This window comes from Gigantopelta aegis, unplaced genomic scaffold (genome assembly GCF_016097555.1).
Source record: "Gigantopelta aegis isolate Gae_Host unplaced genomic scaffold, Gae_host_genome ctg3011_pilon_pilon, whole genome shotgun sequence".
Lineage (NCBI taxonomy): Eukaryota > Metazoa > Mollusca > Gastropoda > Neomphalida > Peltospiridae > Gigantopelta > Gigantopelta aegis.
Genome location: NW_024533140.1, coordinates 41,848 through 65,014, shown reverse-complemented (window position 1 = coordinate 65,014; position 23,167 = coordinate 41,848). Strand labels below are relative to the sequence as shown.

The window sequence follows — 23,167 nt, the reverse complement described above, 5'->3', positions numbered from 1 at the left end:
ACCAGTCCGATATAGCCGCAAGAAGTTGAACAATGTTGTAGAAATAAATTTAGAGGATATTCCATTGTTAAGAGGTAACGAGAGTGGAGAAGATGAAGGAAAGATACGCAGACTAGGAGGTGGGGAAGACAGTCTGGTACAGTTGAGTGTTAAAGATGTTAAAATGAGAACTACCAATTCAAGACATAGTGAATATTTGACTGAAACAAAATTATCATACAACTATATTACAAGAACATGATGTCTCCCCTGATAGAACGTCCTCATCCTCCTCGTCAACAACGGGTGAGTCACAAGATTCTCGAATACGTGAACGCAAAAAAAAAGGTCACAGAACAAGACTTAGATCCTTAATAGCAGGTCTCAGACCCATACTCAATTCCTCAACATAGGTCTGAGACTATAATAATTGACAGATTGTAATTTATATACAAAATTCACAGGAGATTGTACTGCCCCTCTATGTCAAAGAGGAGGAGGAGTCAATCATTTTATTGTACAGCCACACCCACAACCACACCCTTTTATCAGTCAAACAAATTATTATAGGGAACATAAAAAATTTTCACATGATCATTTACTTTAATTAAGGGGGGTGGAGCATGTTGTAATAAAGCAGTATGATATAATCGTACAGTTGTGTCATCAGATGAAGTCAATAAAATACTCTCGTCTCTAAAATTAATAAAAACATCAATAAATAAAATACATTAAAAATGACATCAATATTTTAATACATGTATTTTAACAATGGCCATATTAATTTATTCCTACAATATTAACAAAACTTTTATTTATATATCCATTAATCTAAATAGTTGTCCATTAATTCCATTTATCTATCCATCAAACAGTTCATTTATTACATACTTAGTTAATGTCATGTCCAATATATTAGCACTATGTCCATGCCATTCTTTAAGACAATGTCCTCTTAATATATCCCATTGTCTTATTACTCCATCTAAATGACATGTATATACTATAGGACCTAACTGTGATATATACATTCTAACTAAACCAGCCTGTGTGTGTGAGAGAGAGAGAGAGCAGATCAATTAGTCAGTTTATGTTTATAAGAACTCACCTCTTTTTTTGGTGGCTGACAAACATGTCTCAACTTCTTTGTTGGTAGATCCCAAACTGATAACTGTCCAGACAATAAACCAACCAAAACTAAATTATGACTACAAAAAGTACACAAACCTATGAGTTACCATGGTGATTAAGTTACCTAGCAACAAAACCCACAGCTTCAACACAACACTCTCTCTTAGCATTAGGGGTTGCCCCTTCCTTATTACCAGTCTCTTGGTTAATACAAAGTGTAGCTAGTAAATGGTAGTAATGGTAGAACAAGTTAGAAAGACATGATGATAATTTTCTAACCTTTGTATCAGTTATAGCAAACAGTTTTGCAGTTACCATCTTCATGTCCTGTTAATAATAGAGTACTGTCTGTGTAGAGGACTTTAAGACATGTGACTGGAGACATCTGATTGGTTGAAGGAACTAATGATGCAATGAGTACAGGGTTAAATATTAGCTTGTACTTACTGTATGAGGAGATTAAAGTAGCAGATTTTAAATCCCATGTCTTCAGTGAGCCATCATAGTAACCACAACAGAGGGTTTTACCTAGAGAGAGAGAGAGAGAGAAAGAGGAAAGGGAGGAGAGAGATAGAGTGTATTTGAGTCATAACATCTTACCATCAGGTAACAAAACAGCTGCCATATTACCACATCCATGAGAAGGCAATATCTTGTATTCTCCAGTACGAATATTCCATAACCACGCCTCCCATCACTTGTACCAGCAAAAAGTATGTGGGTGTGGTTATGCCACAGTAACCACTAAAACAAACAAACACAAATTGGACTTCAAGAGGTTTCCCTCGTATGTACCTCTAGGGAGACGTTTCAAAATTCCAGACACATTTTCCATTACTACATAATCGTGCTTTGACCACACCCCCAAGATCTGACGAGGCTACATATTTATCATCATGACTGAATTTGACACATGTAACTGAATCCTGATGACCTAAAAAATGGACGAATAGATGTGTAAATGGATGTATGAAAGGATGGATAGATGAATGAATGGACAGATGGATTAATAAATAGATATATGGTATGATGGATAAATGGATGTATAGATGGATAAATGGATGAATGAATGAAAGAATGGATTAATGTAATAATACAATGACTAACCAACACATTCAAACAAAATTTCTTGGTTTGATAAATTCCATACAAATGCTTTATCATCTTGTCCTCCAGTAACAACAAAGTGATGATGTAATACTGACATCAACAGCAAATACTGGGGCCTATTAAATAATATTGTATGAATAATAGGATATCACATGCATATTAATATAGACTCAGACCCAAACTGATGGGAATGAAATATTTAAATATGGTTTATATCTTGCTATACAAGTGTTGACTGATAACTTTAGAATTACATAGTGTTGTCATGTACCTTGGTGTCCTCTAAAACATGCAAATGAGTCATCACGTAATGGTTTGAAATGTGACCACTCCCCCAAGCCTCTCAAGTTGGTCATCTTCTTCATTTCCTGAATCTTCATCTACTTCGACAAGTTCCAAATCATCTAAATCACCTTCTACTTCTATTGGAGAGAGAGAGAGAGCGATACAAAAGACTCATATATCTTATACAGACCTTCTACTCTAGGTCCTTCTCCATCACTTAGCGATATAACTTCTAATGCCTCATCTTCGTAAGTTTCATCTCCTCTTCACCATCCATAGTAATCAATGACACATGGACACACTAGATCATGAATACTATTAAAGTTAAATAATGTAATATCAATAATAATGAATATCGTTAGCACGTGCTGGGATGATATATATATAAAAACAAATGCAAAGAATAGAAGTAGAAATAAGATTGAATGTCGGTTGAAAGAAATGATCATGTATAACATTATAGTTTATAAATTTTGTTTGTTCTGACAATGACTTTAGTTATTGTGATGTTTCATAAGATAGATGTAATGAAGGAGGTGTCTCAGTTCTTAGAAATGTGATTGGTTGCATGAATACTCGATAAATTAAAAGATTCCATTTCAATATTCCCATCATTTTCATGATTCTCATTGACTTCATTTTCGTGAGTTTCTCTTCCTTGTTCTCTCCTCCTCTCTCTTCTCGTCTCCTCTTCAGAAGCTGGAGGATTTCGACACAGACTACACCACACACACAAAAACAGGTCAATCCGACAACAATATAAACTAGACACCATTCATACCAAATGCAAACTTGTACAAGACAGGATGACAGAGTGTCCGACTAAAGTCTTTATCATACAATTCTCTGTAAACATGGAAGATCCAGTAACTGCCGGCAATAATCCATCCAAATAATGACAGATTAAAGATGAGATCACAAATTCTCCAAACTACAAAACAGATACTTCAATTTTGGATGACGTTGCCATGTCTTGAGACAAGAACATTTAAAACAAACAATGAACTGTTTCATTAATGTTTCCAGACTTTTTATGATACCACACAGACCGGCCACAATGAGATAAATGGGAATATATGGCTCAATGGGACATTGACATAGTAACCGGCACCTAAATAAATGAATTGTTTTAAAAGATGGGAAACACATAATGGATGGATGGATAGATTGAATGGATGGATAGATGAATGGTGTAGGATGTAGATGAATGGAAATGTATGGACCACAGACAAAACAGATGTTACTTACCAACACCTAACATCGCCATTGGTACTGATATTAATATGATAAAGAGGACAATTAAACCAACTAGAATAAAAACAAATTAATTGTGTCAATAAAATATATAATTATATTAATTTCAGTAATACGATCTCCAGTCAAAGTACATGTACTAGACATAACAAACACTCTATCAATAACTAATAATATTATAATAACTAATATTATTAATAACTATTAATTAACTTACTCATACAAAGTAATGTTTGCATTACTTTCATTAAAAAACTACAAACTCCATCGGACTCTCCCGAGCATCTTGAATACGAGTACTGACAACTGAAAAATAATCAGGAGGAGCCTCAGGAATATCTATAGGGACAATGATAATAAAGAGTAACACTATAAAGGTTACTATAGACACTTCCAAATAAGTAAATGTTCTCGAGATAACTTAAGTATAGAGTACTAGCCACACTGTTATGTGAAATTATTATATTTAAGTTCCAATGTTATAAGGTGTAGTATCCAGAAGATAGTATTAAATCCTCATTAAAGTACAGTGTCTATACCAACACTCTAACAATTGTTATAATGTTATAGGTCATTGTATTACATCAAAGACCAGCTGTTTATAGTGCCTTATATTGGACTATATATTGCACTAACCAAATATTCTATTTGATGCCCTAAATGATGGAGAGTATGGAGGAGGTTGGTCTTCATTGAGTGTGTCATATGATGGTGGCAGGTCTTCTTCAACTGATAATCTAATCCGTTATTAAAACTATTAGGAGAGTTACTGAATGACATAGTAGTGAAGCGTTATCTGTGATATTACATATAATATAGGCAAATAATCATTACAAACATCTCTTACCTATTGCTAAGATCATGATTCATCTTGCAAACCAACGCCACGCCCATTACCACACCCCGAGTTATCATGAGTTCCACCTTAATTAACATGCTAAGCGTGTATGAGCCCCACCCCAATTGTTCTGTAATATCAAAGGTTATTGTATATTAGTGTTTTATTACGAAATGGTACAAGTCTGTTTTTTTTTGAGTTGACTGAGAACTATTGTTATGTCAATGATAGTTATACAAAATATCAGGTCAAACTGGTTACATGGAGTATACAGACCTATACAGAAAAAACATAGTAACAAAAATGACTCCAGCAATTTATCAACATATATAATTAATTTAACTAGTTCGAAATCAAGGGATCAACTACTTCGAAATGTTGTAATAACCGTGAATACTCACTAATGTAGCAATAGCCTGGTAAACGAAAGTACTAGACATCATGCAATTGTCAAACCTTATGTAGCAGAGTAGTGACAGTCAACGTACTTGTGTACCAAAATTTGATTCAGATTCCAGAACAGTTGGTTTTGCGTCGTATTGTGCAGAAAATTACGAACGAAGGTCACCCCGCCTACCTTAATTAAGGTCACATGACTTGGTGCGACTTGTTGTGAGTTATTTGATACTGTTTGTTCTTTTGTTATTTTTCGTTTGTTCTTGTTTGTTAATGTCAGAGCATGGGAGGGTTTATGGCGTTTGTGTGTGTGTTTGTGTGTTACTCCTATGAACATTCATTGTTGCTTGACTTGATTTTTTGTATTATTAATTTAGGTGACTTGTAGAATTACTTGTTAAGGTGAGTACTCCTCACAAACAGAAATTTAATGTCTGTTAATAAAAAGAAAAGGTGTATGTTTTCAATGATATGCCAGGTATGTTTTGGATTTTAATTCCTATATCTGACAGGATTTCTACTCTTTTTAAGCGATAACTTGTAAATGATTTGGATAACGATAAAGAGGATTAGTATGGAGTCTTGACAGAGAGAACACTAATAAAAGTGAAGTCTGCAATAGCCAAGCTTCTCAAGTAAAACTTTTTGGTGTTTTTGTTATTTAGATTAAATTGTTCAGGTTGATGATGGGTGGTATACCTGATGTGTTGATACTACATGGAATTTTATTTAAGGCTGACTATTTTATGTAATAGCTTTCGGAGTTGTTTCACTTGGAGGTATGTTAGTTTTTTTTCTTTTTTTTTTTAGGATTATAACGCATCTTTCAGAGTAAGTGGGATTTTTTTTTTTTTTTTTTTTTTTAGCGTTGAACAAGAGGGACAAAATGTTATAGTTTTTGAATGGCAACAAACCATCCACTGAGGTATTTTATTATTAGGGTATACTTTATTCAAACCTAAAAATTAAATTCATTTATAGCCAGCAGTTTATACTTTGGAACTCTCAGATTCTGAGGTATGTTGAATGTATATATGCAGAACTTATGATAAGCTACCAACATTGCTGTATATGTGTGTTTATCGTATTTATTACCGTGAATGTCTTTACACACATGTGGGCATTCCTTTGTCATATCTAGCTAGGGTTTTTTTTTTTTGTTCAAGACCTAACACCACTAAGCAGACAAAAAAGTGTACGTACTTACGGTGAGCCATGCCAATCACGTAATGCAAAAAAGAGGCATCCTGTACAAACAGAATACACTTATAAGTGCATTCAAAAGGCTGTGTGAATCAAAGATCCCTTTGAATCAAATTTCTAGTTTGCACCCATCTGCATGCCCATATAAAAATTCATGGCCCCAAAGTGTTCCCAAAACCTTCAAGAATTAGAATTTTTTTTCTACTTAGGGTTGAAATTTTTTTTGATAAAATGACTGTGTTTGGTTTGCTGAGGTAAATGGTGAATTTGAATATAACAATGTCAAGATTTTTGATTGTTTCTCATCTCATATATTATTTCAGCTATTTATTTCTGTTTGATTATTTTTCAGAATTGCAATGCTGTACTGTTTATATTTGAAAACAGTATATCCACAAAAAAACTGCTATTAAAAATTTCATCACCCTTGCTAATGTTTTTTTTTTTTTTTTTTTTTATGTTGCGGTTCATGTAAAAGTGTCAGTACTGAGGTCTATGGTGGCCCTTCTTCATAAAGAAGGTATGGTAGTGCTGCCGAAGATGGAAATCATTGATGACAAAGGTGTATAGGATCTCTTCGTATTTTTGATGTATAAATTTGCCAATCGTAAATGGAGATCTCCTCAACCTTTCTGCTGATGTCAATGGAGTGGATATTACAGAACAGCTTCTTTTTCGAATCTCTACAGTTTATCAAAGAAATGTAGGAGGTCATTTTTCTCTTCGCACTGACCCAAACATTGATCTGAAAGAAGATTTTGAATTGCCAGAAAGGTTATTGCAAACAGTCAATATGTTTACCCTGAACCAAAGAGGAGTCATTTCGTGTGACATGGTCATGTTTTAAAAGGCAATACAGAATTATTATAACTTGAACCAAAAATGATTCAGTGGCTGAGATCACCAAAATTGAAAATCCAGGTTTTAAGCATCATTACTGCCAGTTTAGTGGTGGTGGTGACATTTACATTCAAAGTACAATACTGTCAGTGATTTTGAGTCAACCAGGTAAGGAAGGGGAACAGGATCCTTCACTCTCTCCTAAAAATGAGTTAGAAATAGATCAAATATGGTAATTGAAGAAAAAAAAGATGGATTGCAATAGTGAAGCTATACGGAATCAGCTGTTTGCGAATAATATCTGGATATGTGTAACAAGTTTTATAGACGGACAACTTGAGAGAAGAAGTGCTGTGAATCTTTTATTCGGAAGATTGGACCAATTATCCGCATGAGGGTATAGCATATACTGGTCGAGGACATATTGGATTTTATTAATTGCGCAATGAAATTTTTTCATCCGATGGAGTTGTAAACTAAAGTCAAAACTGGCTTTACGTCCTCAAACATCAGGCTTGTTATGTCGATTATGCACTAGATTATTTTTTTAAAGAAACTTGAACAATAATTTGATGAACAATGAATGAAAATTTAACAATGAAATGAAACAAGAAGCGCGAAATGAATTTGGGGAAACAATCCTTTGAAATTAAGTGGTGATTTTGCATTTAAGTCCAGTTTTTACTGTCATATAAACACAATATAAACTTGCATTACTTCGTTGAAACTATTAACAGTCAACCTCTCTATTATATAGGATTTTATCATGTATACTCAATACAAAATGTATATATATTAATGTATATAACAGTTTGAGGAGGTTGTTTGATGGTTCAAATCATGTTTCTGTACTCAACAGTGAACAAGTTTTTAGTGATGTTCTTAATTCAAACCACAACGGATCATACAACTTGGACCCTAGAGTATTAAAATCAAACCTTGTTGGAGGTATTTTGAAATTCGTAATAGTCTATTTTACTAGGAACAACTTGCCTTTTGCAAAATATAAAAAGTTTTGCCATCAAACCTTCTTCGGTGCACAATAAGACGAATTACAAGTTTTAAAGAAGATCTAATTGATGTTCAGTTGTATGGCGTTACCAATTATTTCAATGCTGAATTGGTAAGTTTGCTGGAGGTTTCAGCATGTATTTTAACGTTGTATTTTAAAACTTTGTTTAGTGAACAACCGACTAATTTAGCTTATCTGAATCATGAAATTACTTGATAGTCATCAGATTTATTGATACAAATATCATTGTATGGTTAAGATGCAATGAATATTGATGTCAAATCTTTAGAAGGGGGTAACAGGTATGTGAATATATAGTCACAATTACCATTCAGAGATAAACGTTGTGTTTATTGAAAGTAGCCACCCATATTAAGAGCAGAGATTACTAATTATAACCAGCAGAACACAATACCCTTATTTTGTGTTTTAAATTAAAGCAAGTGTCGTAAAATCTTAACTTGTCAATGTTAGTGATGTGATGGAGATGTTCATCTATACTTTTATTTACTACAATTGAATTCAAAGAATAACTAGCCACACTATACTCTGCCCCTAACAGATACCATCAACTTACCTACCTTTCAATGTGCCTTAAGTGCGAACGGTAAAACACTAAAAATTCTGAAAAAATATGTCATTCGATATCCGCACACCCTTGATGCTTAATATATTTACTTAAAAACCATTAATATGCAACATAGAAATATTATGTTGTGTTATTGGCATTGTGGTGTATATTACTTCAAATGATGGAAGGACCCGCAATTTGGCATTTTAAAATTTACAAATTTGTAATTTTACTTGCTAGAAAATTGAGGTTAGATATCAGTTATTTTTACCATAGCTAACTCTTTTTCCAGCTTTGATAATGAAGCAGGATAGCTGCAGATAGGCTTTTCTGGTAGACATGATGACAATGAATGTTGATGTGTATTGCCTATCTAGACAACAGGATTGTGATGTGTTCAGTTTAGTAGCAAACAGTGTCACATGATTGATTAATGTATACCTTTTGTGTAAACTATCATATTCCATTGAAAACAGATAGTCTGCTTTTAGTAGCAACCACCACTCATATTTTACAGAAATTCAAGGTGGTTCGACTGGTTCAAACCCACCCAATCAATCATTCAACATTTGTATTGGATATATGCCATTTAATTGTAGTATATATACTAGTTCAAAGAATCCCCCAAAATATCACCTACAGAAGAAAAAATACGAATCATGCAAACACTACAGACTGACTTTAAAGTTTTAAGTTTTCAAATCAACTTCCTGATCTTGACCTGATCTCTACTTCCTTTGATCCAGTGCATTACTACTACTTATTTTCAACACTGAGTTCAGGACTTTCTTTCAATAAAAAAAATAGTGTGACTAAGCCATCTTTGATCTATGAAGCTAATACAACTACATCTTTATATAATAATGTAAGCTTTTGTTTGATTTAGCTGACTGCAGCATGTGAGGTTATGAATTTGTATGTTTTTACTGAGATATCTTAAGGGATAATACCCACATCTTTTCATGATCCAAGCTTGCTTCTTGTTTATATACCTTAACAAATGTTGAGTGGTTTACTTACTTTTTGTGACATGCACTATGTCAGTGTGTATTCTTTCCCTATTCAAAAGAAAGTCTGGTACCCACATATAGTCTGCGAAAAGTTACATCCAAGTTTAAGACTATAAAAATAAATTATTCAATCAAAAAATTTACCATTAATGATAATACTATAATTCACCTTGAAATTATGTCAATGTCAAATTTCAACACATTCCTCAAATTAGAGACAGTGATGCTGTTGGTGTACAACACTGACAACACCCCTCCCTAATGTTTATCAAAAACTAATTACCACCTAGCTATTTAGCCAAACACGATTAACTAAAGACATAAATCTAATATTCAACATGTTGCTATGAATTTCATATAAATAAACAAGTTATTTTAAGTTAGCCTATTTATTAAATGTAATCATATTTAATTAAACATACATAACTAGCATAAGAAAGAGTCTTATTATCTGATCAAATGATTGAATAAAAATATAATATTTGCATTCTAACATTTACAAGTTGTCATAGCATTATCGGCATATTTTGGGAATAGGACCAGCAGGTACCCTCATTGATAATAACCCAGTCATCTACAATGGCTGATCCTTGCTGCCAAACATATGCTCTGAAAGTTGAAACGAATATATTGTCAATTTTTAAGATTTTTCTTGTCTTTGCTGATAGTTCAGTAAATATCATTCCATGTTGATCAGCATATAATTTCCCATCATCAGTGGAGACTGACCCGTCTCTCGTCTTTTCGATCATTTTGGTTGCCAATAAGGAATGTTATAATTGGTTTCATTGTTGGGTTGTCTCATATTGTCCTCATCCTTTAGCCACTGAGCAACATTGGCAAAACGATTCCCGACAAGTAATATCATATACAAAAATAGCACTGTCAATATTTTTTATAATAATGACTTACAAAACCATTGCGAAATTTTTCCATTCCAGCAGTGTCCCAAATTGTAACTGAAAGAGAGTGTGAGAGTGTGTGTTACCAAACATTAGTAAAGGTGTGTTAAAATGATCACAGAGCAGTGTACATGCTGCAACCTTTTTGATGTACCATATGTGGTGATATTTTTGTCAAAACAATTTTAATGATTTCAAAATTACATTCATTTTGTAAAAATGTAGCCCATGAAGTGTTATGTATGATGTGAGGAGGGTCAATATTATGACTTTTTGCCTTAAAGTTTTATTTCAATAGAATATGCAAAATAATTTTAAAGTCTTGTTGTCATATAGTATAATGACAAATTACTACACACACTACTGGATATAGGTACTATATCAATGTATTTAGAAATGTAAGCTTGAAGATATAAGAAATTCTGAGTTTAGGAACCAGGGATGGTCTGGTGTCCATTACAAACTAAATTATAGTTTTCTATACTACCCATCATATAATAAGCCCCATTATAGTACAGAAGTATGGATTCATTGCTATATTGTACTGTCCTTCAAGATCATAAACAGTTGCTTACTCTACATAAGACTCCATTGACAGTCACATCTTTGTTTGAATGTCAAAACGATAGTAGGCACCGCTTCTTCTTGAACATTTCTATTTATGTATAATTTGGCTAAACAGGTCTTACCACTGATGGATCGCCTAAAAATACCACCTATAAAAAAGTGAGGATTACATAAATTTATCATTTTATTTTGCACAGCAAAACTTACTTTAAAAGTGACTGAATATGATATATCTCCCGAATTACTTCAATAGTCGTCTTTAAACAGTAAGCTCCTCGCCCCTTTTATTACATATCAAATTTGCGACAGCCATTAATCCGTTAGTTCTGGGAGGTGTTCAAATTTGTAACCCTTTTCTTTTCCTTACGTCACGTGGGATTTAGTGAGCATGCGCACGTTACAAAAAAGTTGCGCCTTGTGTTGTGTCTGAAGAGCTAAAGGAACTGTTATAAAGTTAGATAGAAGGCAAGAAAGATAATGAAGAAGAGTGTTTAGGTAATGGGTTTTTATTTTTTGTAATATAAAAAAGAGACATAATGATATTACGTAATAATTAACAAATTATTTTGACACAAGTAGACAAGCTTAAGTGTCATGTTTATTACAGAATTGAAACATATATTATCAGATACTGGATTTATTTTTGGAATAGTATACGTAAGGTCCATCCATAACAGTCTGATATCACATTGTATCCATATTCAACAATTTCAGAACTATCATTATCATCTTTTCAGTTAAATTAAACTACACAAATAAAATAAAGGATTTGGGATTAATAAAATCAGGAAAGCTCATCTTGATGATTGGAACTAGTTTGTTAACATTGAAGAGTACATTGAATGGTGTCCAAGAGCTCGAGTTGAAGCATTATAAATCAGAGGCCACAACTTATCATTAAAAGATCCGAGTCTCAAGTTGTCACTAACATATGTACCAGTCTGATACCATATTGTAAGGTACAGCATATTGAACTTAAAGGTATCCTGTAGAAGTGTTGTCTAATAGTTACAAGATGAGAGCTATAATGCATTAAGTGAACTACTAACAAAAGTGGGCTTCTTAAGAAGACAAAAAAGTAGAAAAATGGAGACGAGAATATGAAGAAGTGAAAAAGTAAGAGATATAAAAGGAGGGAAAGAGGAAGAAGACCAAGAGAAGGCACAAAATATAACAGACAGTACATTGTGTCACAAACTCCCAAAAATGAGGTCATTCCTTCATTAGATCAGCATACAATTTAACGAGTTAATATTACAAGTACCAGAAAACCTATATATATGAAGAGAACGAAGGTGAAGCTCCACCTCTTCTCATCATCTCCCCTCCAGAAGGGAGTTGATCCTCGTCTCTCATTGTGACTAATAGTATAAATCAAAAACTGTTTAACTGGTATTTTTAACTTTGTGCTGTATAATTTTTTGTATTGTACCTGTTTTCTTGATGTGTACTATACTTTTACAGTGCACTTTTTTAAAAGCTCAAAGTTATGGCATCACTTCTTATAAAAACTGATACACAAATATGAATGTCCATTTTTTGCATTAGCTGTTAACAGTCTTAGCTAAGACTGTCTATATAGGCTGACCCTCTATAATTAGCTAATCATAGCTACAACAAGGTAAGTCAACCATCACAGCCATTAGCCGAAGAAAGTTATCCACATATACTGTCTCGAGGAACTAAGAAACTGTTAAAAATTTAGATAGAAGGAACAAAGATAATGAAGAAAAGAGTGTTTTAGTAGCGATTTTTTTTCAAGTCCCTATAAAATTAAAATATGATAAAAATTATTATAATTAGTAGTGTTGTTCTAGTTGCTAATTAAGTAAGACTAGTTTTATTCTTGGCTTTAGAAGTATAGTTTTAGTTTAATTATTTTACATCCGATGCACAGTTGGCGTTAATAAGAGTCATAAGCGTACACAGCGTGCCCCACAAGAGCATGAAGAAAAAAAATCTGTCTACATATAAAAAAGGGCGAAGTTCCAGCTAGGTTACATCGTCTTCCGACGAGGGTTACCAAGTATACGGTGGCGGTCCCAGCTAGCAATAGCAGGGAATCCTGGAGTCTAAGTGGAAGCCTGAGTGGGTGAAGTGAGGAGGGATCGTTTGGGCAACACACAAGTTTTTTTTTATAAATCTTAAATATATTTGTATTACTACTGTGAAGTAGAACAGGTGTATATCTATTGCTCATTTCTTGTTGATCAAGTTTGAAAAAGATGGTAAGAAAAATTTATATATTTAACACTATGATATACAAATGAATATGTAAATAGATATAAATAAATATGGTCATTGGTCATACTTCTGTGTAGACAAAGTTTCTATTTTTTTCTAAGTTATTCTTGTCTCGTAAACAGAATGCCATAGAAACTTGAAAAAAGGGGTTAATATTTGGATATGACTAACAGTTGTCCAAAGTTTCATGAATAGCCATTTTTAACCTGCAACTTGAATGCTTTTGTTTGGAGTTCTACATTTGATGGATAATTTACTAACCAGAATATGAATATTCAAAATATCCAGACCTTCATCCACTCTCTTATTTTCTATTCAACAACCAGTTATGTAGGATCAACATACAATAAGAAGACATATAAAATTATTATATTATTATGACAAATATTACACACTGACAATTGTTATCACTCTAGATTGTCGAGAAGTAGATCGTTTCTTAAAAGCATTACGAATACTTTCAGTAAGTTCTTGTTGCCTGGAAACCGCCGTTGTCTAGGGTTATTGACATAATCTGGAAACGGACCTTCAGGGATTTCGTTAACAACAATCCAGTCATCTTCAACAGTAACATCATTTAATCTAATAACTTTATGCATGAACGTTGTTAATGAATTTCTTCTCTGGCAGCTAACATTTGTTCAGAAAGTCGAGAATCACACTGTCTAGTTTACTGAGACTTTCTTGATGTTTTGCTGAAATTTCAATGAAAATCATTCCATGCTCATTAGCATACAATCGTCCTTCATCAGTGGTGACATCTCTCTCATTGCTTCGGTCATTCTGATTACCAACGAGGACCATTTTTATCCGTCACTGTAACGACTGTATGTTTTCATCTCCTTAAAGCCATTCATCAATTTTAACAAATGTTTCACGACGTGTAATATCGTAAACAAAAACAGCACATCAAATTCTATAATATTGATTTATTAATCCTTTACGAAACTGTTCCATACCAGCAGTGTCCCAGATTTGTAACTTAGAAAGAAAAAGAACAAAAAATTAAACTAAAAAAATATAAAAAAAATTAATTAAATGAAATAAATGTTATTTAGTGAGTATTGAATTACATATTCTAAATAATGCCTAATGGAATATCAATGTCATTGTAATTAAAAAATTATACCAGTTAATAACTAGAGGATTGCTAGAATTAATACTGGGATACTATTGTTTGTTTTTTATGATTATTCAAGTCTACAATAATCTACATAATACCATTAGATATACGTTTATCACTTCACTATATAAACATACTGTAATAACAATCTTAAAACATATAGATACATATCAAACTTACTGTACTAGGCACACCATCAATAATAATCCTTTGACTGACAATCAAATGCAATTGTAGCTTGAGTTGTATCTTGAACTTTTCGATTTAAATATATTTAGCTAAGCAGGTCTTACCCACAGAAGACTCGCCAGAAATATTACCTATAGAAAATGTTCAATTGATTACTCCCTCTTTAGCAAAACTGACTTTAAAAGTGAAGCTGTTTAATCCATCACCTCGTGAGAATGATCCTCTACCAGCTGTACTGGTCTTACTTGTACGCTCTCCTCAGTCTCATGAATGATGTGATGGTCTTGATGGAGGTCATGTTCTATCCATTGATCTCCGCCGCTCACACCACTAAAGGAAATAGCAGGCTCCTCATCTTCTTTGCATAAAAAACTAGGCATAGCTGCCATTTTGACCTCAAACCACTGCTAAGCTAGCCAGTCAGTCAGTGACGTTTACATGCTCTTTACGTTTTTAAAGGGGTCTAGAATAATACGAAATTCAGCTTGTCCAGACCCTTCACAACTTCATGCTGAAACAATTGCCTGGTTAGTAGCTACAATTATAATATATGATTTTCTTGTTATAGTGGTATGTCTAATCAATTCACAACATGCAACTTCTTGTATCATGACAGAATGCCATAGAAACTTGAAAAAGAAGAGGTTAATATTTGGATACGACTAAACAGTTGTCCAAAGTTTCATGAATAACCATTTTTAACCTGCAACTTTGAATGCTTTGTTTTGGATTTCTACATTTGATGGATAATTTAATAACCAGAATAATGAATATTCAAAATATCCAGACCCTTCATCACTCACTATTCAATAACCAGTTATGTGGGATCAACATACAATAAGAAGACATATAAAATTATTATATTATTATGATGACAAATATAATATTATTTAACACTGAACATTGTTATCACGTCTAGATCGTAGAGAAGTAGATCGTTTCTTAAAAAACATTACGAATACTTTCAGTGAGTTCTTGTTTCCTTGGAAACCGCCGCCGTTGTCTAGGGTTATTGACATAATCTGGAAACGGACCTTTAGGGATTTCGTTAACAAAATCCAACCATCTTCAACAGTAACATCATTTAATCTAATAACTTCATGCATTGAACGTGTTAATGAATTTTCTTCTCTGGCAGCTAAACATTTGTTTCAAAGTCGAAGAATCACACTGTCTAGTTACTGAGACTTTCTTGATGTTTTGCTGAAATTTCAATGAAAATCATTCCATGCTCATTAGCATACAATCGTCCTTCATCAGTGGTGACCATCTCTCTTATCGCTTTGGTCATTCTGATTACCAATTGAGGACCATTTTTATCCGTTCACTGTAACGACTGTATGTTTTCATCTCCTTAAGCCATTCATCAATACTAACAAATGTTTCACGACGTGTAATATCGTAAACAAAAACAGCACCATCAACATTTTATAATATTGAGTTATTAATCCTTTACGAAACTGTTCCCTACCAGCAGTGTCCCAAATTTGTAACTTAGAAAGAAAAAGAAAGAAAAAAAAAATTAAAATAAAAAAATATAAAATAAATTAATTAAATAAAATAAAAAATAATAAAATAATAAAATTCACAGAACAATAGAACACATCAGTACTAAATGTGACTCTTATATTCCAATAGTATTACCATAGTTACTGTTATGACAGCCAAAGTGTGACTGTTTAATGTTTACTCATTGTAATAATTATAATGACCATATGTAAAAAGAATGTCTACCTAGGGTCAAAGGAATTAATCATTATATTTAATAGATTACATGAATACATTCAATCTTAATATAATTTGGAATTTTCCTTGATTTTATAAGTAAACATTAAACAGTCACACTTTGGCTGTCATAACACAGTAACTATGGTAATACTCCTCTATAAGCAGACAGTATTGGACATGAGAGTCACACTTAGTACTGATGTGTTCTCAATAAGTATCAATATTGAAGATTTGTTTTCATTAACATAAAACAAGGTGGTCTTAAATTTAAATTTAAAATTTAAAACCTATGCATCTTTACTTAGTTTTAAAGTATTCACAATAGCTAAAATACTCAAAGAGACAAGATCATTGGTTGTAGGCATGGCTACCTCTTATTGATTATTGTGTAATTACTTAAAGTGATGATGTGAACTTTTCTATTCTATTATTGTCCAGCAAAGAGAATGGTCTTGTGTAACAAACTAACCACAAACTAACAGGAAGAAAACAATACTGGTTATTTAGTGAGTATTGAATTACATATTCTAAATAATGCCTAATGGAATATCCATGTCAATTGTAATTAAAATTATACCAGTTAATAACTAGAGGATTGCTAGAATACTGGGATACTATTATTTGTTTTTTACGATTATTCAAGTCTACAATAATCTACATAATACCATTAGATATATGTTTATCACTTCACTATATAAACATACTGTAATAACAATCTTAAAACACATACATAAATATCAACTTACTGTACTAGGCACACCATCAATAATAATATCCTTTGACTGACAATCAAATGCAATTGTAGCTTGAGTTGTATCTTGAACTTTTGATTTTTAAATAGAATTTAGTTAAGCAGGTCTTACCCACAGAAGAATCTCCCAGAAATAGTACCTATAGAATAGTTCAATTGATTACTCCCTCTTTAGCAAACTGACTTTAAAAAGTGAAGCTGTTTAATCCATCACCTCGTGAGAATGATCCTCTACCTGCTGTACTGGTCTTACTTGTACGCTCCTCAGTCTCATGATGAGTGTGATGGTCTTGATGGAGGTCATGTTCTATCATTGATCTCCGCCGCTCACACTACTAAATGAAATAGCAGGCTCCTCATCTTCTTTACATAAAAAACTAGGCCTAGCTGCCATTTTTGACCTCAAACACTGCTAAACTAGCCAGTCAGTGTTGTTTACATGCTCTTTAGCTGACAACGTATTTTAAAGGGGTCTAGAATAATACAAAATTCAGCTTGTCCAGACCCTTCACCATTGCAACATGAACTGTTTTTATTCGGTCCTGTTCATCAGCTAATGCTGGCTGGTTCTCCATTAAAGAGGCACTCACATCAAAAAAAAGCACTTCATGAAAATATAAAAACTCAAGTTTGTTTCATAGCATAATAGAATTTTAACCACACCCTCTAATTTAATTGATGTAGGGATGGATAAGATCAGTTCGTCGACAAAGGAAGTCCTCTTTATGGACATAAATGATGGATCGTCTTTAAAAAATCTACAAGCTATCTTGTCATCAAACTCCATTAATTTGTATGTACATTCACAGATGATAGTCTCATTCCCAGGCCCCTTTGACAAAGGAATGAGACCATTAGTGGTAATTTAGCATCGTGTATAGTCTCATTCCCAGGTGCCCTAGACACGAGAATAAGACTATTGTACAATATCACATTAATAAACTCAGATGATTGCATGTACTATAGTATAACCACACCCATTATTACATGTACATATTTTTTATATAGAGATAAACCCCATCAGTTGGGATGTCAGTACAACTTGAAGGAACACTAGTACCTAGTACTCATCCTAAACAACCAGTAGAATTATTATTATCAGCTATCAATGTTCTTGGAGATTGTGATCCTCAAGTAAATAATACAATAATTATTCTAACATCATCTCTTTATATACAGTTGTATCCATTTAAAGCCCACACTAAACACAGTCTAGACTATACAAGACAATATCCTCATATGAGGTCTCGAACAAATGCATTTTCTTCTGTTCTAAGAGTTAGAAACACAGCTACAATGGCACTTCATGATTACTTTCAAGTATATTTTGTCAATGTTCCTCTTGTTATCTATTAATCTGTTCATTTTTTGTTAACTTCTTATCGGTCAATTTGTGTGTCCATCTGTCCATCCATTCATCCATCTCATTCTGTTTATCTATTTATGTATTTATTTTATTTTTTGTTTAGCAAAATGATTTCATTTATCTCCACACTCCTATCATTACATCCTGTGATTGTGAAGAGCTGGTGACATGTTTCAAGTACTTGTAAGTACATAATGTATTCATGTTAAAATCATGTTAAAATCATGTTAAATCATGTTAAAATCATGTAGAAATCATGTAGAAATGGTTGTTTTAATGACATCATAATTAATTTTGTTACAATATATATAATGTATGAAGTCAAATATTGATATATTTAATGTATTTTATTGAATAATAATGTAATTAATATTTAATATGTATTTAATAATATATTTTATTTTCTTGTTTAAAGCCAAGCATTGATACAACTACTGTACAAAATAGAGGACATTTTTTTGACATACCAGCTTACCTCACTGTATCAGGACAACTTCATGCTGAAACAGTTGCCCTGGTTAGCAGCTACAATTATATAGAATATGACTTTCTTGTTATAGTGGTATGTCTAAAGTTTATACATTTGGTCCTACATTTCGAGCTGAGAAGTCTCATACCCGTCGTCATCTCTCTGAGTTTTACATGGCTGAGGCAGAGATGGTAACTCAGGATCAATCATCAGAGAAAATTTAGACTACTTAATGAAGGTTTTAGTACTGGTTGTCATAGTAACATAAATACACATTACTTATTCTAGTTTTGCTGAGGAGTTGTGTAAGACTGTTATTGAGAGAGTACTTCAGAGAAATTCTGATGAAGTTAACTTTCTAAATAATGGATCTAAGGTACGTTTAGTATATTAGACTATACTAGTTGTTGATTAATGTAGTGTGTTAATATAGGGTCTAGAATTTGATATAGGTTCTGGAACCTTATGCTATTAAAATACTTGCTATGAACCAGTTTTTTTAGAACACCTTTATTACAATGTTTATATATAGTTTTTTTGCAACAGTTTATTGTTGCTGGCTGACATTATATTACATTAATTAGATAAACTGGAAAACTTTCCACGAGTGTCTACGGTTTATTAACTTAATATTTAATAATTAATAAATTCATGCTATGTCAGAGTTATGTCTATAAGAATAGTCCCATAGAAATTGTTGAATACTCGCTTGTTCTACTAAACAAAACTTAATATGATAACAATAGTTTTATTGTTATATTTACATAGATATTATTGTACTAAAACTATTAGTTATAAATTATTAGTTGTTTCTTATACTTACAAACCAATCCATAATAATAATATGTACACATTAATGATAATATAATAACAATGTAATTAACAATAACATAACAATAACAATGTATACATAATAATGATAATAATAACATAATAACAATGTATACATTAATGATAATATCATAATAACAATCCATACTTTAACAATAAATAATAACAACATATACAATAATAGGATTATCTTCATGGTCTTTTGGATCAATCATATAAAAAGTAAGTGTTTCTATTTATTATAATTGTTTGATTATAATTGATTATTAATATGTCAATTTATTTCAAATGTAGAATTACATACACAGAAGCAATTGACATGTTGATCAATGCTAATAGAAGACATCTCTTTAAATTTGAACCTCAAGTAAGTAAAATTATCTAGAGAAGAAATAAAAAAGAAATCCATGCAATAAATAAGTGCATAAAAAAGAAAAAAAAAGGACCAGGTTCCCATACCAGGAATGGGGTTCGAACCCATGTGTGCATTCGCACATTGGAACTTAAGTCCAACGCCTTAACCACTCGGCCACCCTGGTATAACCGAAGATAGTTCCAAAAGATAACAATCTCTTTCATTTGCCGGGACATAGATTGGTCATGATTTAGCCAGCGAACACGAACAGTATCTTGTTGACCACTTCCAGAACATTCCAGTGTTTGTGACTCATTTCCATCAAATCTCAAACCATTTTATACAAGAGCTAAAGATGAGGATGACAAAACAGTAAAGAAGATGATATAGTTACTTATTGTTTGAGTTGACATTAGGCACTTGCAATGGACCTGTTAATGCCAAATGTTGGAGAGGTGGTAGGTGGGACAATCAGAGAAGAGAGACAAAATGTTTTAGAGGAGAGATTAAAAAAGGTTGCATTGTATTTTAATAGCAAAATTTATTTATTGTTATTTCTTTCACTAAAGGCTGGGTATTATAAACAGTTACCAATGGTAAATAAATTAAAAAGATATTTTGTTTTCATATGCTTTGCAGGTATTTAGATCTTAGACGTTTTGGTACTGTACCTCACGGAGGGTTTGGGTTAGGGTTTGAACGACTCCTCCAAGTTATATTGGGCCTAGAGAACATACGTGATGTCATACCTTACCCTCGTTATCTGGGATCTTGTCCCATGTAGTAACCATAGCAAACTAATGGTAATTGTTAATAGTAATATTGAAAATCATAACATCTTTCAAATTAAAAGTTATGAGAATGAAATAATTTATTTCTACAACAAGTTTGTGAATAGTCAGTTTTAAAAAGCTGTCATAATTACTTTGCTGTTTCTAATTGTGTCACAATCTCGTCCCATTTAACACATTGGGCAGACAGTTGGAGAAGAAACTTGGTATATGAATCTATAAACTTATGAACACGACTTGTCAGTTCTGCTACTTCTTCCTCCTGTTGAATATGCCTTGATGCAATCTTGGACAATGTCTTTCTCTTCAGCATCAAGACCTTGGAATGATGATGAGTTCAATGAATCCTTTAGAAGCAGAAGATCTTCGATGTCTTGTTGATACTTTTGTAACTGGTCAGCATAACACAGTAGAGCAATTCTTGCTTTGATGAATCATTTAGTTTAAACGTATTCCTGTAGTTAGGGTCTAGAACTTTTTCTAGTTCTGGTACCTGAATCCATACAGTGCGGACAATCTCAGGTTCAGCTAGTGCTTTCAGCTTTCTGTCAATTGTTTTTGAGGAGGTGAAGTAATGGCGGTTGGTCCTTCTCGGATTTTTTCGTCTCCTATCAATCTCTGTTCAAGTATTGCTATTCTATTTTGTAGAGAGGAGATGTATTCTTCAGCAATAACTTCCTTGTCAGCAGCCATTTTGGTATAAACCAGTGACCACGCCCATACCTGTGTAACTAGCTCCACCAGTCCAACTATAAGGGATTTCCCAGAAAATGCTCTCACTATTACCGTAGAGAGAATGTTCAGAACTACCGTTATTAACGCCTTCTTCTTCTTCTTGTTTGTTTTCGCATTAATATTTTCACTATCAGTAACAAAAGGAGATGTTATTGAGGAAATAAAGAAGAAAGTTACGGATTCTCAAGTAAGACTTGAAAGATACTGTATATATATTGTAACAATTATATATAACTAATTTGGCGTGCCTCTCTTAGCGAAAGGGTCGACGACGCCAAATTAATAATAATTATATATATTTAACTGACTATATCTAATCATAGATGTTTCTTGTTTAAACAGATTAAAGAAAAACTACCAAGTTTTCGATCCTCCATTTTCTGAATACAAACAAAAAGGGATATATCCTTCATACATTCATCTAAATATACACGGTCCACCCCGAATATGAAATCCTTCGACGTGCTATCAAGTTCTTTGATGACAATGCATTTGTAACATTATGGATCAGTTCTATTTTACTAGAGGTCACAAAGTTTCGTGAGGGACCACTCCCATCCGATGAACAGCTCATAATGCTGTAGAAGCTATTGCAACTTACCATGACAAGAACCGTTTGGAGAATGACTCTATTCTTGTATTTTGGACACAAACGTATAACAGTACAACTGGTATCTGGTCATGTGGTCCTGTAAATTTGACGGATATGCTAAAGAAGGTAGAATAATGGAGGACTATATAAAGAAGATTCTAAAAGATTTGGGACTTGAAAAACTATGGATATAATTGAGCCAATTCTCGATACATAGTGAGTTATCAAATTAAATATAAAGATGTTTTAAATTTTTTTATTTAGCCTTCAAATGACAAAAGCTTTTGTCATACCAGCTGATTTTGATGACACATTTGTTAATCTTGGTTTTGGATCTCTCTTGAAAAACTACCAGTTTGTATCCAAGCAACCTTACCTTACCTGGTCAAAAAATAATGCAAACATTTCTGCTGCTATAGCAATATTAAAGAAATATGCTTATAAACCTTTTAATAAAAATCAAGACTCTAACTCCATTGATCCAAGAACTTACTTTTATGCTAGAAAATTTTTATTAGATTTTCACAGCAAATGGTACTAAAGAAACTATCTCTTGTTCCTACTTGGGTTCAAAGTTCATCCGAATCTCGTGCTAAATATTCTGTTCATTACAGTATGCCATTCAATATTAACAATGTTGATTTGACTGTTTCAGCTAATGTAATATATGGTTTGACTGCTGCACTATTATCAATATGGAAGACCATACTAACATGGTTTGATGAAGAAATACAGACACTTTATGATAGTACCACTGCACTTCTATCATGGCAGATAGCACACAATTTCTCCTCGCGTCCTGATTTAGCTCTCACCTACTATCCATCTCTTTTCAATTTTTACTGGTTTACATCTCGTATTTTAAACCTGTTAGACTCGTTTGACAAGTTACCCT

General features: G+C 32.8%; 2 protein-coding genes and 1 non-coding gene across 3 annotated transcripts; 1 reads left to right on the top strand and 2 right to left on the bottom strand.

The window, feature by feature from the left end:
- Positions 1–645: 645 nt before the first annotated feature.
- On the bottom strand, positions 646–15,043 carry LOC121391844. Its single transcript, XM_041523322.1, has 7 exons — positions 14,900–15,043; positions 7,165–7,237; positions 4,023–4,098; positions 2,218–2,336; positions 1,952–2,044; positions 1,088–1,176; positions 646–675 (listed from the first exon to the last, which is right to left on the bottom strand). The coding sequence occupies exons 1-7, from the start codon at positions 15,041–15,043 to the stop codon at positions 646–648; spliced, it is 624 nt and encodes a 207-aa protein (XP_041379256.1).
- Positions 15,044–17,356: 2,313 nt separating this feature from the next.
- On the top strand, positions 17,357–20,938 carry LOC121391843 (probable asparagine--tRNA ligase, mitochondrial). Its single transcript, XM_041523321.1, is given in 13 exon segments — positions 17,357–17,437; positions 17,818–17,839; positions 17,842–17,993; positions 18,313–18,453; positions 18,603–18,654; positions 18,657–18,682; positions 18,915–19,023; positions 19,074–19,159; positions 20,393–20,462; positions 20,465–20,526; positions 20,571–20,677; positions 20,724–20,750; positions 20,794–20,938. Coding segments are annotated over 13 exon segments (1,080 nt in total).
- Trnal-uaa lies at positions 20,256–20,338 on the bottom strand. The gene has a single exon. It is a non-coding gene; the product is annotated as a tRNA-Leu (tRNA).
- Positions 20,939–23,167: the final 2,229 nt, after the last annotated feature.